The sequence below is a fragment of the Pan troglodytes genome, chromosome 9 (assembly GCF_028858775.2).
Source record: "Pan troglodytes isolate AG18354 chromosome 9, NHGRI_mPanTro3-v2.0_pri, whole genome shotgun sequence".
NCBI lineage: Eukaryota > Metazoa > Chordata > Mammalia > Primates > Hominidae > Pan > Pan troglodytes.
The window spans coordinates 76,326,110-76,340,743 of NC_072407.2; the positions used below are offsets into that span (position 1 = coordinate 76,326,110).

Sequence of the window (14,634 nt, forward strand, 5' to 3'; positions counted from 1 at the left end):
TTTGGAGTAGGTATGGTGTGGTGCTGAAAAGAATGTATATTCTGTTGATTTGGGGTGCAGAGTTCTGTAGATGTCTATTAGGTCCACTTGGTGCACAGCTGAGTTCAATTCCTGTGTATCCTTGTTAACTTTCTGTCTCATTGATCTGTCTAATGTTGACAGTGGGGTGTTAAAGTCTCCCATTATTATTGTGTGGGAGTCTAAGTCTCTTTGTAGGTCACTAAGGACTTGCTTTATGAATCTGGGTGCTCCTGTATTGGGTGCATATATATTTAGGATAGTTAGCTCTTCTTGTTGAATTGATCCCTTTACCATTATGTAATGGCCTTCTTTGTCTCTTTTGATCTTTGTTGGTTTAAAGTCTGTTTTATCCGAGACTAGGATTGCAACCCTTGCCTTTTTTTGTTTTCCATTTGCTTGGTAGATTTTCCTCCATCCCTTTATTTTGAGCCTATGTGTGTCTCTGCACATGAGATGAGTTTCCTGAATACAGCACACTGATGGGTCATGACTCTTTATCCAATTTGCCAGTCTGTGTCTTTTAATTGGAGAATTTAGCCCATTTACATTTAAGGTTAATATTGTTATGTGTGAATGTGATCCTGTCATTATGATATTAGCTGGTTATTTTGCTCGTTAGTTGATGCAGTTTCTTCATAGCCTCGACGGTCTTTACAATTTGACATGTTTTTGCAGTGGCTGGTACCGGTTGTTCCTTTCCATGTTTAGTGCTTCCTTCAGGAGCTCTTGTAGGGCAGGCCTGGTGGTGACAAAATCTCTCAGCATTTGCTTGTCTGTAAAGGATTTTATTTCTCCTTCACTTATGAAGCTTAGTTTGGCTGGATATGAGATTCTGGGTTGAAAATTCTTTTCTTTAAGAATGTTGAATATTGGTCCCCACTCTCTTCTGGCTTGTAGAGTTTCTGCCGAGAGATCAGCTGTTAGTCTGATGGGCTTCCCTTTGTGGGTAACCCAACCTTTCTCTCTGGCTGCCCTTAACATTTTTTCCTTCATTTCAACTTTGGTGAATCTGACAATTATGTGTCTTGGAGTTGCTCTTCTCGAGGAGTATCTTTGTGGCATTCTGTGTATTTCCTGAATTTGAATGTTGGCCTGCCTTGCTAGATTGGGGAAGTTCTCCTGGATAATATCCTGCAGAGTGTTTTCCAACTTGGTTCCATTCTCCCCGTCACTTTCAAGTACACCAATCAGACGTAGATTTGGTCTTTTCACATAGTCCCATATTTCTTGGATGCTTTGTTCGTTTCTTTTTACTCTTTTTTCTCTAAACTTCTCTCCTCGCTTCGTTTCATTCATTTCGTCTTCCATCACTGATACCCTTTCTTCCAGTTGATTGCATCAGCTACTGAGGCTTCTGCATTCATCATGTAGCTCTCGTGCCTTGGTTTTCAGCTCCATCAGGTCCTTTAAGGACTTCTCTGCGTTGGTTATTCTAGTTATCCATTCGTCTAATTTTTTTTCAAAGCTTTTAACTTCTTTGCCATTGGTTCGAATTTCCTCCTGTAGCTCAGAGTAGTTTGATCGTCTGAAGCCTTCTTCTCTCAACTCATCAAAGTCATTCTCCATCCAGCTTTGTTCCATTGCTGGTGAGGAGCTCTGTTCCTTTGGAGGAGGAAAGGCACTCGATTTTTAGAGTTTCCAGTTTTTCTGCTCTGTTTTTTCCCCATCTTTGTGGTTTTATCTACCTTTGGTCTTTGATGATGGTGATGTACAGGTGGGTTTTTGGTGTGGATGTCCTTTCTGTTTGTTAGTTTTCCTTCTAACAGACAGGACCCTCAGCTGCAGGTCTGTTGGAGTTTGCTAGAGGTCCACTCCAGACCCTGTTTGCCTGGGTATCAGCAGCAGTGGCTGCAGAACAGCAGATATTGGTGAACTGCAGATGCTGCTGCCTGATCGATCATTCCTCTGGAAGTTTGTCTCAGAGGAGTACCCTGCCATGTGAGGTGTCAGTCTGCCCCTACTGGGGGGTGCCTCCTAGTTAGGCTACTCGGGGGTAAGGGACCCACTTGAGGAGGCAGTCTGCCTGTTCTCAGATCTCAAGCTGCATGCTGGAAGAACCACTACTCTCTTCAAAGCTCAGTTGGAAATGCAGAAATCACCCGTCTTTTGTGTCACTCACGCTGGGAGCTGTAGACCGGAGCTGTTCCTATTCGGCCATCTTGGCTCCTCCCCCCATGCCCTCAAATCTTAAAGCGTGCAAAACCACGTAATTGCGGGGTGTTGTTGTTTGTTATATTTAATAATATAACTGAAGTTAAATATATTTAACCCAATGTGGAACTATAAAAACCCTAGTAAAAACATAATTTGTTCTCCAGATTCAGTTCTTCCTGGAGTCCACAAAGTTAGTGGAGGGAAGCAAAGAAAGAACTAAAATGGAAACATTGCCCAGTGCACAGGAATTAACTCTCCCTGCAGCCATTCAACCTTGGGCTCAACATAGTCAAAAGGAAATAGGGCTTTCCAGACAAATCTGGGGAACAGAATCCCGGATGGGTATCTAGCAGTCCTCTTCTGGGTGCTGCCAAATGATGATTAACTGATAGAAATGTATTTCATTCCAATCACTTTACTTTAGCATATTAACAATTCACTTCTAATGATAAAAGCAATAATAAGCACATTATGAAACATATGAGAAATAGAAAAAAATTACTACACCAAAATCCAGGGACTGAAGTACTTTGGATAATATATAGTTTTTACATAGTTATAAGCATATTTTTATACACTTCACATCCTGATTGTTTCACTTTACATTGTTATCAGGAGTACTTTGATGTCATCACATAGTCTTCACAGACAGCATTTTTAATGGCTGCATTTTATTCCATCCAGAAGATAGGCCACAGAGAACCTAACCATTCCACTACTGTTGGACAAATACATTGTTTCTAATTATTTGATATCATGAATTACTCTGTTCTACATTTAACAAGGAATACTTGAGTAATCTATGAATATCTTGTAATGTCAAATATTAACTCAAGGTCATAGCTTTTCAAACTCTTCGTGAGATGAAAAGAACCAAAATACAATTTCACATATTTCTAAAACTTGAGAGTCTTGTAATAAAGTAAAATTATATTTTACAAAGAACAAAGAGTTACTTTCAGTGTCTCAGTTAAGTTTCTTTGGAAATAGGTACACTAAGCAACATTAAATGAAAAGAGAACATATATATGTATGTATCATGTAATAAGAACTGACATTTATCCAGTAAGTAGCATGTGCCACGCATGCATTCTGTTAAGGGCTTTGCCTGTATTAGCTCACTCAATCCTCACAGCAACCCACTTGAGGTGAGCATCATTATTCCTCTTTTACAAATAAGAAAACTGAGGCCCAGGGAAGCTAAATAAGTTGTCTATGTTTTCACAGCATTTGAACCCAGGACTGTCTGATTCCAGAGCCCATAGCTTAACCACTGTGCTCTACCATCTCTCATTATTAGCAGTTATTAAAATTTTTTTACTAAAATATATAATGAAATAAAATACATTAAATTTTATATGATAATGAAAGGTCCACAGGGACATTTACTTCTAATTTACTAGTGGGTGAGGAGGAACATAAACCATCTATAAGATAATGCCTTATGTGTTCTGTTACTGGGGAATAAAAACATGCTGTAAGACCACCAAGGAGGAAAGCCTGGGGAGTGAGGAGAACTCAGGAAGACTTCACAAAGTAGGTGACATTCGAGGTGTGCCTTGTAAGATAAACAGGATTTCACCAGACAAAACAGGATGTGGAAAGCAAGTAGAAGAGAAATCCAAGCCATCAGAGTTAGAGGGAAACAAAACAAAACTAATCAATAATTGGGTACAACATTTGAAACTCCGTCTTTCAGGGTAAGCTGCTTTAGTTTCTCTTCTCTGAGTCTTTCCACGTCGAATCTCCATTTCCTTCCTCTATTAAAACTCAATTACTTCTCACCCCTTCTTACATCACAGTTACTCTGTTTGGCTTTAACACACAGCAATTTAGCAGGAGAGTTAGGAAGAGCACATACACAGTTTTTTTTTTTTCTTTTTTTCTTTTCTTTTTTTTTTTGAGATGCAGTTTCGCTTGTTTCCCAGGCTGGAGGGCAATGGCTCGATCTCTGCTCACCACAACTTCCACCTCTCGGGCTCAAGCGATTCTCCTGCCTCAGCCACCTGAGTAGCTGGGATTACAGGCATGTGCTACCACACCCAGTTAATTTTGTTTGTTTTTGTTTTGTTTGTTTTTAGTAGAGATGGGGTTTCTCCATGTTGGTCAGGCTGGTCTCGAACTCCTGACCTCAGGTGATCTGCCCGGCTCAGCCTCCCAAAGTGCTGGGATTACAGGCGTGAGCCACCACATCCGGCCAACACATACACAGTTTTACAACAAAGATCCATTCGCCAGGAACTTCCATGAAAGGAACAGGACTGTTTGCTGCACTGAGAGTAAATCTGTTTGGGCAGCAACACATGGGTTTGGAGCACCCACATCCTCCTCCCCTTTCTCAAGAAAATGGGGAAAGGAAAAAAAAGGTAGGGAGCAGAAATGGTTTACTAGTTTTGGAAACTCTAGGGAACTGGTTCCATGGAGATTTTTGCAGCCTACCCTTGAAGACTGTACAACTCGGGTGGGAAATGGGGTTAGCTATACAAAAGCTATACCTTACCCAGTTATTGGTTAGTTTTGTTTATTGGCAGCTGCTTTATTTAGGGAAATGAACTTCTATATAAGGCACAACAGGGAGTAAGTAGATCAACAGTGCCAAGGAAAAATAACACCTGGAGGAGGCACTGTGGCTGGTACTACAGAACAGTGACTCCAGCTCTGTAACCAGACAGGAGTCACATTACAGTTGGACTCAACTGCAGATGGGAAAAGCTCATAATCAAACTTCTTTGTCCATGGCAATATTATGGGTAATATCTGTGACGAATTATGAGTTGCTGAGAGCACAAAAGAGTGATCTACATTTACTATGAACCCATTAACTATTTGTGAATAAAGCAGCTGCTGCTACAGGTGACAAACTGCCTCCTACATGGGAAATAATGATTGTAAAGTAGTCAATGCATTGGAAAGAGCACTGGACTAACAGTCTAATCCTAGGTCTATAAGCTTTGTGACAAGTTAATAGTCTTTTGGAGACTCAGTTTACTCACATGTGATATATGGAAATGATAAAATAACTTCCCTGCTTGACTCACATTTGGTCCTATTGGGAAGATGAAACAGATGAAGACATGAAAATACTTAGAAATTGTAAAGCAGCTATAAAGGATTTCACTTAGTATAATAAAAGCAGTGAGCTTCACTTACTCCCTTACCCGGAAATAAGCAAAGGCCAAGTGATCCAAGGCATCTTCTAGACTTGCCTCATCCTCTGTCTTCCACTCTCCGTAAGATCCTCGGAAGAGACTGACAGCCTCCTCCAGCCATGGAATGGCATGGTAATAATCCCCCATGTCATAGGCCACCTACACAGAACACAAGTACCATCACCAAAGCCTTATTCCACAGGTAGAAAAAGAAAATGACAATTCAAAGAATAAGAGGGACTTTGGAATCCAAGAAGGCAGGTTTTAATTTCAAATTCATTTTAATTCAATTTATTAAGCATCTACTATATACAACGCATTGTACTACGTGGAGAGGAGACATAAGGGTTCTTGCACTTGAGGAATTTATAATCTGAAGGAGAAAAGAACATGACCTCAATTAACTCTAATTTGGGACAGAATATCATGAGTGCTCCAAAGAAAATGCATACTATGCTGTGGTGGCACAGGGAAGGGAGGAGACTTGGGAATCTCAGAAAGCTTCATGCAAGAGGTAGCATCTGAGACAGGCCTTCCTTGAAGAAGGAAAAGGATATCAGTGAGCAGAGACTGGGAAGAAAAGCATTTTAAGATGAGGGAATGGCAGAAACAGAAATCTAAAGCAAGAATGTGTTCAAGTAGTCCATCGTGGCTGTAGCTAGGGTGAAGAGAAACAAAAAGTAAACTTGAAACAGCAGCATGGGCTAAGCAAATTACAGTCTTGAATGTCATATTTTTAGGCAGATATTGCTGGTAGCAATGTGAAGAATGGATTACATTCATTCATTCATTCATTCATTTATTCAATATTTACTAAGTATTTTCTATGTGCCTAGTGGCCCTGTCCTGTAAGAGCTTAAATCAAGACGGGGCACATGAGTAAGCCAATAATTGTAACACAATGCATTAGACACCATAATGAAGGTAGACATGGGAACGCTATGGAAGCTCAATGGATCTGTTCTGTATTAAATGCTGGAATGCTGGCAACATGGCAACATGTACCAGACACAGCTCCTGTCTCCTCATAGTTTACAGTTAACTAGAATACCAGAACTGCAAGTGGAATTTCCTGGAAGTTGATATTGGAGACAACATGCAACTGTAAAGTTACAGACTAGGAAGAACTCTTACAAAATGATCTAATTAGGGTGTAACTTCCTGACAGGGAAAAATCCTAGAGATATTGCAATTCTGCAGCCTAAATAATAAATCATTTTTCCTTCAAGTCTGCCATTAACCTGTTGTTTTATTTTTCTGCATCTCAAGTCCTATTTGTAAAAACGTTGAGCTGAAAAATGCTAAAAATGACTGAACTTTTCATGCCAAGTTAATTTGTTTAATTAAGATTTCCATGAGTAACTTCAAGTCCCAGCAATATGGTAGACTGAAACAACTGGAATCCTTCCGAACACAAATTCGGACACTTTGAATAAACTATAAAAAGCGTTTTATTATATATTTTCAAGAAAAAAAAAACAGAAAATATCAGGTACCAGAAACAAAAAAGGGCTAAAAGCCCAAACCATAAGCTTATGAGCAGATGCTGACGTTCCCTAGGATGGGGGTGGGTGTTAATCATAGTAACCTTGGTGTTCAGTAACCTTGGGTTATAATGCCCATATGAGGATAGAAGATGAGCCATCCTTAGACCTGCCCCAAGCCCAGGAACTGGAACTAAGACACCCTCATGAAACTGGATTCTATAAAAAACTATACCTTAGGAGAAAAGGTAGACCAGAAAAAAATTTGCTTGCTATCTTAATGAGACAAGAATATTTGTTTGTTTCTGTCTAGCTCTGTGTAAGAATATTCTCAATTTTGAGCCTCTACTTCTGGTGAGTATAGGGTTTGAATCTGCAATATTCATATGGTCAAGGAACTCCTATGTCAATAAATAAATATAAAAATGGATCTAAGGCGAGTGAGAGCACCAGAGTTTCTGGAAGAAGAACACCCAAAACTCTCTGGAGGGATATTCCCACAACTCTGGGCACATGGATTCTCTTAGGGGGAAAATGTCCTGCTGAAAATAAGCTCCCAAACATGAAAACTATATCAGGAAATAATCCATCATGAGCAAGAGTCAACAGACACAATAGCACGATGATGGAATTAGACAATTAAGAATTTCAGAAGATAGGCTGGGTGCAGTGGTTTATGCCTGTAATCCCAGCACTTTGGGAGGCTGAGGTGGGAGGATCACTTGAGCCCCCCCAGGTGGGAGGATCACTTGATCAAGGCTGCAGTGAGCCATGATTGTGTCACTGCACTTACTTGGATGGCAGAGCAAAACCCTAAGAAAACAAAAAGAATTTCATAAACTAGAAATTTCATAATCCATAGAGGAAGGGATCGGGGAAGTGTAGATGAAACAAATTTGGCCACATGTTGATAATTATTGAAGCTTATTCTGTGAGTTGGCGATACCACTCCGAGGTATTCATCCAAGAGAAATGAGAATAAATGTCCATAGAAGGACATAAAAGGATGTTAATAGAAGCTTTATTCACAGTAGCCCAAACTAGAAGCAATCCAAGAATCTGTCAACAGGAGACTGGATCAACAGTTTGTGGTATATTCTTAGAATGGAATACTACTCAGCAATAAAAAGAAATAAACTACTAACAAATGATACAATATGGATGAATTCCACAGATACAATGTGCTGAATGAAAGAAGCTGGACTTAAAAGGGCACATACTATATGGTTCAGGATTGCTGCTACCTGGGCAAGGGTGGAGCAGAAGGGATGGGGGGTGGCGAGGAGGATGAGTGGGGTTTTAGCTGTATGTAACATGTTTTTTTTCTAATATATATTTTTAAAAATGAAACAAACATAGCAAAATTTGAACATATATTCATTACAATAATAGATATAATTGCTTGTTATATTATTTTATGTTCTTTTCTTATATTTGAAAAGTTTTCTCTCTCAAAATAAGTGAATAAATATAGAAAGAAAGATTGCCAGTAAGACTTCCAGGAAGTGACTTACTAAATTTTCAACATACGGTTTTACTTTCAGAAAGGCCTCACTAATATGTTAGTACCATACATTAAACTACTTTACCTGGCTTAAATTTAAATCAGCCATGAACTTGATGATTGAGCTCTGATTCCACTCAGGATCCCAGAAAAGAGAAAACAGTACGTAGAGAGACTCAAGCAGCCTACTCTGCCTTAATTTGGAAGACTGACTCCCAAAACTTGGAATCAGGACACATGAGACCCACTCCCAGATCTGTTGATGAATACTGTAGGAGTCAGGAAAAATACACCTTACTGCAATAAACATCTTCAAAGTTAAAATGGACTTGCTCCATTGCTTTTTATAGCAAAGGCTGGCAAAGAGTATATTACAAAATGATCTCACGTGTGATTACAACTTATAATCAAAGATCAGTTAAATACCTCAGATGGGGGGCGGGGGTGTTCCTGAAGTCTATTTCCTCAAGTAATGTTAAAGTGAATGGCCTTAGATTTTGGACACTACTTTAATTTTGTACTTCCAAATGCTTAGGACATGTTGCATTGGATTCCAGAAAGTCTCAGGAGGCTGTTTCCGTGATCTTACCTTTCCATCACCATCTCTTATCCTTTTCCCCAACCTTGCGTCCCTGACCCCCTGCTTTCCCTTTCTACCCAGGGGTTCATGCACTGGCAGGGTGCTATAGTTAGGGTGAACAAAGGACCATTTTTCCTAGTTCATGTCTGTTGTTCTAGCATAATTAATAACACCCCTTTCAATCTCAAGAGTGTTCTAAGTATATAAACACCTTAACTACTATGGAAAGGGCCTGAGATTTGGAGTCACAAGACTGGGTTCAAGCTTTAGTTCTGCCCTTAAAATTGCATAATCTTAGGGCAAGTTATTTACCCTCTCTGAATCTTGTTTTCTTTCTCTGAAAATGGAAATGATATCAAATTTCCAAGTTTACTGTAAGTATTAAAAAGAAGTAAAAGCAATCAGTACATAGTTATTTTATCCATAAGAAACCAGAGCCAAGCAATTGGCCCTCTCTTGAATATTGTTACCTTGCCAACTTGGAAGCAGTCATCCCCTGTGAGAGAAAAGAGCCGTTTGGGGCTGTACAGGTCAGTGATGGCAGAGCCAGTGACTCTCTGAAAGACACCTCGGGCCAGGCCTTTCACATTGAGCATGTACACGTCCTGCAGCCGCATCAGGGCCCTTGCTGCTCCCTCAAGGTCCTCAAAGGCTGGAAGGTCTTGCTCCACCTTCTCATAGCCATCCTTCAGAGCTGTAAAAGTAGTAAAAACATCAACCCAGCATTTAAGAAACAGGAGTTGGGCATTTAATACATGTAAGGCATGACCACCTGTTCAAATATTTAATGACATCAAGTTGGATTTGTCTTTGTGTTCCCAGAGGCAAGCACAGTTCCTGGCACAGGGTGGATGCTTAATGCAATTCTGAATGAGGAACATTCAGAATGAGTGAAGGAGAAATAAAAATTAAGGCATACTGTTTACAGGAGTCTCACTCTTTAGGGAGACAACTCTTCTTTTTCTTTTTCTTTTTTTCTTTTTCTTTTCTTTTCTTTTTTTTCTCTTCTCTCCTCTTTTCTTTCTTTTCTTTCTTTCTTTTAATAGAGATAGGATCTTGTTCTGCTGCCTAGGCTGGAGCACACTGGCATGATCATAGCTCACTATAATCTTGAATTCCTGGGCTCAAGTGAGCCTCTCACCTCAGCCTTCTGAGTAGGCAGGACTTCAGGCACATGCCATCACATCCATCTAATTTAAATAAATTTTTTTGTAGAGACAGGGTCTTGCTATGTTGCCCAGGCTGGTCTCAAACTTCTGGCCTCAAGTGATCCTTCCAACTCAAGCTCCCAAAGTGTTGAGATTATTGGCATGAGCAACCACACCCAGACTCTTCTCACTGTTAGCTTTCCAAAAATCAACAAACTTCTTTTTTTTTTTTTTTGAGACAGGGTCTTGCTCAGTCACCCAGACTAGAGCGCAGTGGCGCAATCTCAGCTCACTGCAACCTCCACCTTCTGGGTTCAAGCAATTCTTGTGCCTCAGCTTCCCAAGTCTACAGGCATGCACCACCATGCCTGGCTAATTTTTGTTATTTTTAATAGGTTTCGCTATATTGCCCAGGCTAGTCTCGAACTCCTGAGCTCAAGCAATCTTAGCCTCCCAAAGTGCTGGGATTACAGGCATGAACCACTGTGCCCAGCCCAAAAGTCAACACTTTTTTTTTTTTTTTGAGACAAAGTCTCGCTCTGTCACCCCAGGCTGGAGTGCAGTGGTGCGATCTTGGCTCACTGCAACCTCTGCCTCCCAGATTCAAGCAATTCTCCTGCCTCAGCTCCCGAGTAGCTGGAATTACAGGCATGTAATCCCACGACTCCCCGGTAATTTTTGTATTTTTGATAGAGACAGGGTTTCACTATGTTGGTTAGGCTGGTCTGGAACTCCTGACCTCAAGTGATCAGCCCACCTCAGCCTCCCAAAGTGCTGGAATACAGGTGTGAGCCACCGCGCCCGGCCGTCAACAAACTTCTTACAGCACAAAGTAGAATAAATTAGGAAAGTGATCTTGCTATAGATGACACTGTAGTGACAATTTAACGAAACAGAAACTACTAGAAGACCGTTATTTTCTATACATATATAAATGGAAGGCTTGTACTTTGTCACAGGATTGTAGTGAACATCAAATGAGACAATTGATATGAAAGTGCTTTCTAAGGTATAATCATATAAACCGATTAGCAAGGGGGCCTAATTCTTTGTGCTAGCTAGAGCTAAGGATATTAAGTAATACCCACCTACTCCATTACCCTTTGAAATCACATCCCAACAGAATCTCTCTCCTTACCACCGAGTCAGGAGATAGAATCTTCTCTCTTACCCTCCAGCCCTCCTCCTCATTACCTCGGATGTTCTCACTGGCCTCCAGACTATGTACCACATTCCTCCAGTCAGACTGCAGGCGTTTGATGAGAGTAAATGCAAGCAGAGGGTTAGCCACAGGGGTTGTTGAATCCTCATGCAAAGAAAGTACCTTGTCATAGAATCTGAAAGAAAGGAGTAGAATGATCTCACCTCCTGATACAACCACTACACCTAGGGAAGGCTGGCATGGTGTGTGTACATTAAGAGTAGCTAACACTGACATGCTCAACCTCTTGAGATTCACATAATAGTCCAACCAAAAAGCCATGCAAGCCCAAAGAATATGAAAACTATAGATACAACAAAAGTAGGTCCACTCTTTTGTTCACTGAATGAGTCAGTCTATATTAATCAATTACTGTATTTCAGGCACCATGCTAGAGATATAAAGGCAAGACAGGGTCCAGCTCTCAAAGGGATCACAAAGTCTTTTTCTCCTGTCATCACTGTATATGCAATACTTACTATCTGGTAGAAACTCAAAAACACTATTGAATTAATTATAACCACTGTGATATGTGCTATATAGTGGTCCCCAACCTTTTTGGCACCAGGGACTAGTTTCATGGAAAACAATTTTTTCCACGGACCGGGGGGTTGGGGGATGGTTTCGGGATGAAACTGTTCCACCTCAGATCATCAGGTACCAGTTAGATTCCTATAAGGAGCACACAACCTAGATCCCTCGCATGTGCAGTTCACAATAAGGTTCACGCTCCTATGAGAATCTAATGCCGTGGCTGATCTGACAGGAGGTGGAGCTCAAAGAGTAATGCTCCCTTGCCCACCACTCACCTCCTGCTGGGGGGCCCGCCTCCTAACAGGCCATGGACTGGTACCAGTCCCTGGCCCAGGGGTTGGGGACCTCTCTGCTATGAGAGAAGTGAGCATATAATGCTGCAGCTGTGCAGGCAGGGCAGCTCATCCAGGTGGGAGTTAGAAGGGGGAAGGAAAGGCTTCCAAGAAGAGATGGCATTTGATCTGAATCTTGAATGATTTGTTAAAATACTGAAAGCTATTACTTATTGAGCTCCTACCATGTATTGGCCTGTTGGGTGCTCTAAATAGATTGTCTCATTTAATTACCCCCCACCTTCCAACCGACCCTTAGTGTAGATTTAATTTTACCCATTCCACAGAGAGGAAACTGAAACAAAGCCACACTGTTAGTAAAGGGCAAAGCCAGGATGGAACCCAAGTCTGACTAACTCCAAAACCTGGGTTCGCAGCTGATTATGCTATATGGTTTCTTAAGGAGCTAGAACAAAGAAGAGAAGAAGAGTATTTTTCAAGCCAACAGGAACCATTAGTGTACAAAGGCACAGAGGCTTGAGATATATTTGTAGTAAGTCAATCTACACGAGTTATTTGCTAGATGTCAGACTCCATGCTAGATTCTAGGGATACAAAGGCAAGACAAGGTCTAACACTCAAGGATTTCATGGATAAGAAAATAACTTTTTTTCTCATCATTCTATACCTAAATTCAATACATATTTCTATGAAAGAAAGAATGAAGTATACTCTCCTAGGAGCTAGGGACAAAATTCTGAATAAGGAAATAATCTTGGTCTCAAGGATCCACAGTTTAGTGAGTGAGAAAGACACAAATAATTACATTACAGATGCAATACCAGATTTAAGAACAAGGCTTAGTGGGGAGGACAGAGAGGGGATGATTAATTTGGCCAGAGCAGGTTAGAGAAGGCTTTAAGTGAGAGTGGTACTGTTGAAACTATGACTTGTTCACATATATAAATGTGTGAGAGGGTGGGGAGGAGGCCACTTCAAAACTGCAAGCACAAGACAAGGAGACTCTGAACCACGACAGCGATGGAGAATGGACTGGGTTCAAGGAAGGAGTTTAGGAAGTGGTGATGACTGTAAAGGGGAATAAGAGGTGGGATCGTCCAGCACACTTCCAACCTTTCTAGCTTGGCAACAATTGCAGAAAAGGGCAGAAATGGTAGGGCCTGAAGTGATCATCTTTCCAGTTAATTTCCCTTCTCCAGTGTCCTTCAACAGTGTTTATATAGGCAAAAGATGCTGTTTCCTTTCCTAGTATACTCTGGTTAATTCCATTTCTAAAACACCAATGGAATTTATATTACTGAAATTTATTATCTATAACAGGGCAGATTAAGGTACTATTCCTGCTCTCCAAGAGTTTTCCCACTTGTTTTAAAATTATCAACTTCAAAAATAGTATAACAAGAATGGAAGTAGAAGAAAAAAAGTTTGTGCAAAGTGAAAAAAAATGAACGTGTGCAAGAGCACAGGAGACTATGAGTCCTTTGGCAAGAGTGGGCGACTTCTGCGAGGAGACAGAGATCAAAGTGAAAAATAGAGGAAGTGGCAAGGTGGTAGGATTTCAACCCCTTGGAGCAGAGTCTGATCTGAGGATTTCTAAAGAGTGAGGTCCTCAACTATGAAATGAAGCCTGAAATAGAAGACGACTGCCTTGAGGCTTCCAAGGAGCCAAATGTTCAATTCAACATAAACTAAGGAACAAGAACCTGGACCTGGGTCTCCCAGTGGGGAAATGGGAAGCCTGTCAAGTCCCAGGGTGTCTCTGATCCCAAAGACAAGGCAGTCTGTGAGCTGAAGCTCTAGGGTTTTGAAATGAAACCAGCCTCCGGGGTGTGGGATCTTTACTACCCATTGTTTCCTGCTTTGGCTCCATATGGAACTACTTAGGGAAAGATACTCCACTGCTTGATGAAAAATCTTAACAAGCGGAGACTTGGGCTTGAGTCCAGCTTAAAGAGTAGGTGTCCAGGAACAATTGAGGCTGAGAGGGCAGTGATTTTATAAGACAGCTGGATAGGAAGGAACTGGGACTTATTCTGACCTAGCCTCCAACTATCACTCAGTTTCCTCATCCATAAAATGAAGGAACTGATCTAGTCTAGAAGATTTCTATGGATCTTTTCAGCATGAACATTCTGTTATTTCTTCTCATCACCCCCTCCACAACTGAATAAACAGATTCCTCATTTGCTTGAGGACTAATGTTTAACAGGAATCAGAGGACACTGAGGCACAAAGGTAAAGTGGTAAAGCAGAGAGGTGAATATTTGCCCCAAGTCATGCATCAAATCAAAAGTGCTGTCTACTTCCTTGTTTTCTTAGCACCCCTCTTTGCATTTTGGGGTTGATTTGTTTAGGTCAGGGTTTGATATCTATTGCAGCACATCAATTCAATCCAGTGTTTAGATATGCCATTTTTCTGTCACACAAAGAAAAAAAATCTCTCAACTGATAACTGAGGTTGGCTTAGAATCCAAAAGTTGGCCCTATGCCCAGCCTCTGAGCACATAGCAGTTTCCAGAGACTGGAAACTGAGTTACTGGATGCTGAATTCAAACCTCAGGGTTTC

General features: G+C 40.8%; 1 protein-coding gene across 15 annotated transcripts in view; it reads right to left on the reverse strand.

The window, feature by feature from the left end:
• The window catches only part of P4HA3 (prolyl 4-hydroxylase subunit alpha 3), a 69,420-nt gene that overhangs the window by 32,973 nt on the left and 21,813 nt on the right, over positions 1–14,634 (reverse strand). For all 15 annotated transcript variants that reach the window (XR_008537871.2, XR_008537873.2, XR_010147283.1 and 12 more), the window contains 3 exons: positions 11,235–11,377; positions 9,363–9,586; positions 5,334–5,483 (listed from right to left, as the gene is read on the reverse strand). Coding sequence is in view for 7 of the 15 variants with exons in the window: in XM_054661518.2 (XP_054517493.2) it covers positions 5,334–5,483; positions 9,363–9,586; positions 11,235–11,377 (517 nt within the window). In the remaining 8 variants the exon portion in view is untranslated. The remainder of the gene's footprint in view (positions 1–5,333; positions 5,484–9,362; positions 9,587–11,234; positions 11,378–14,634) is intronic.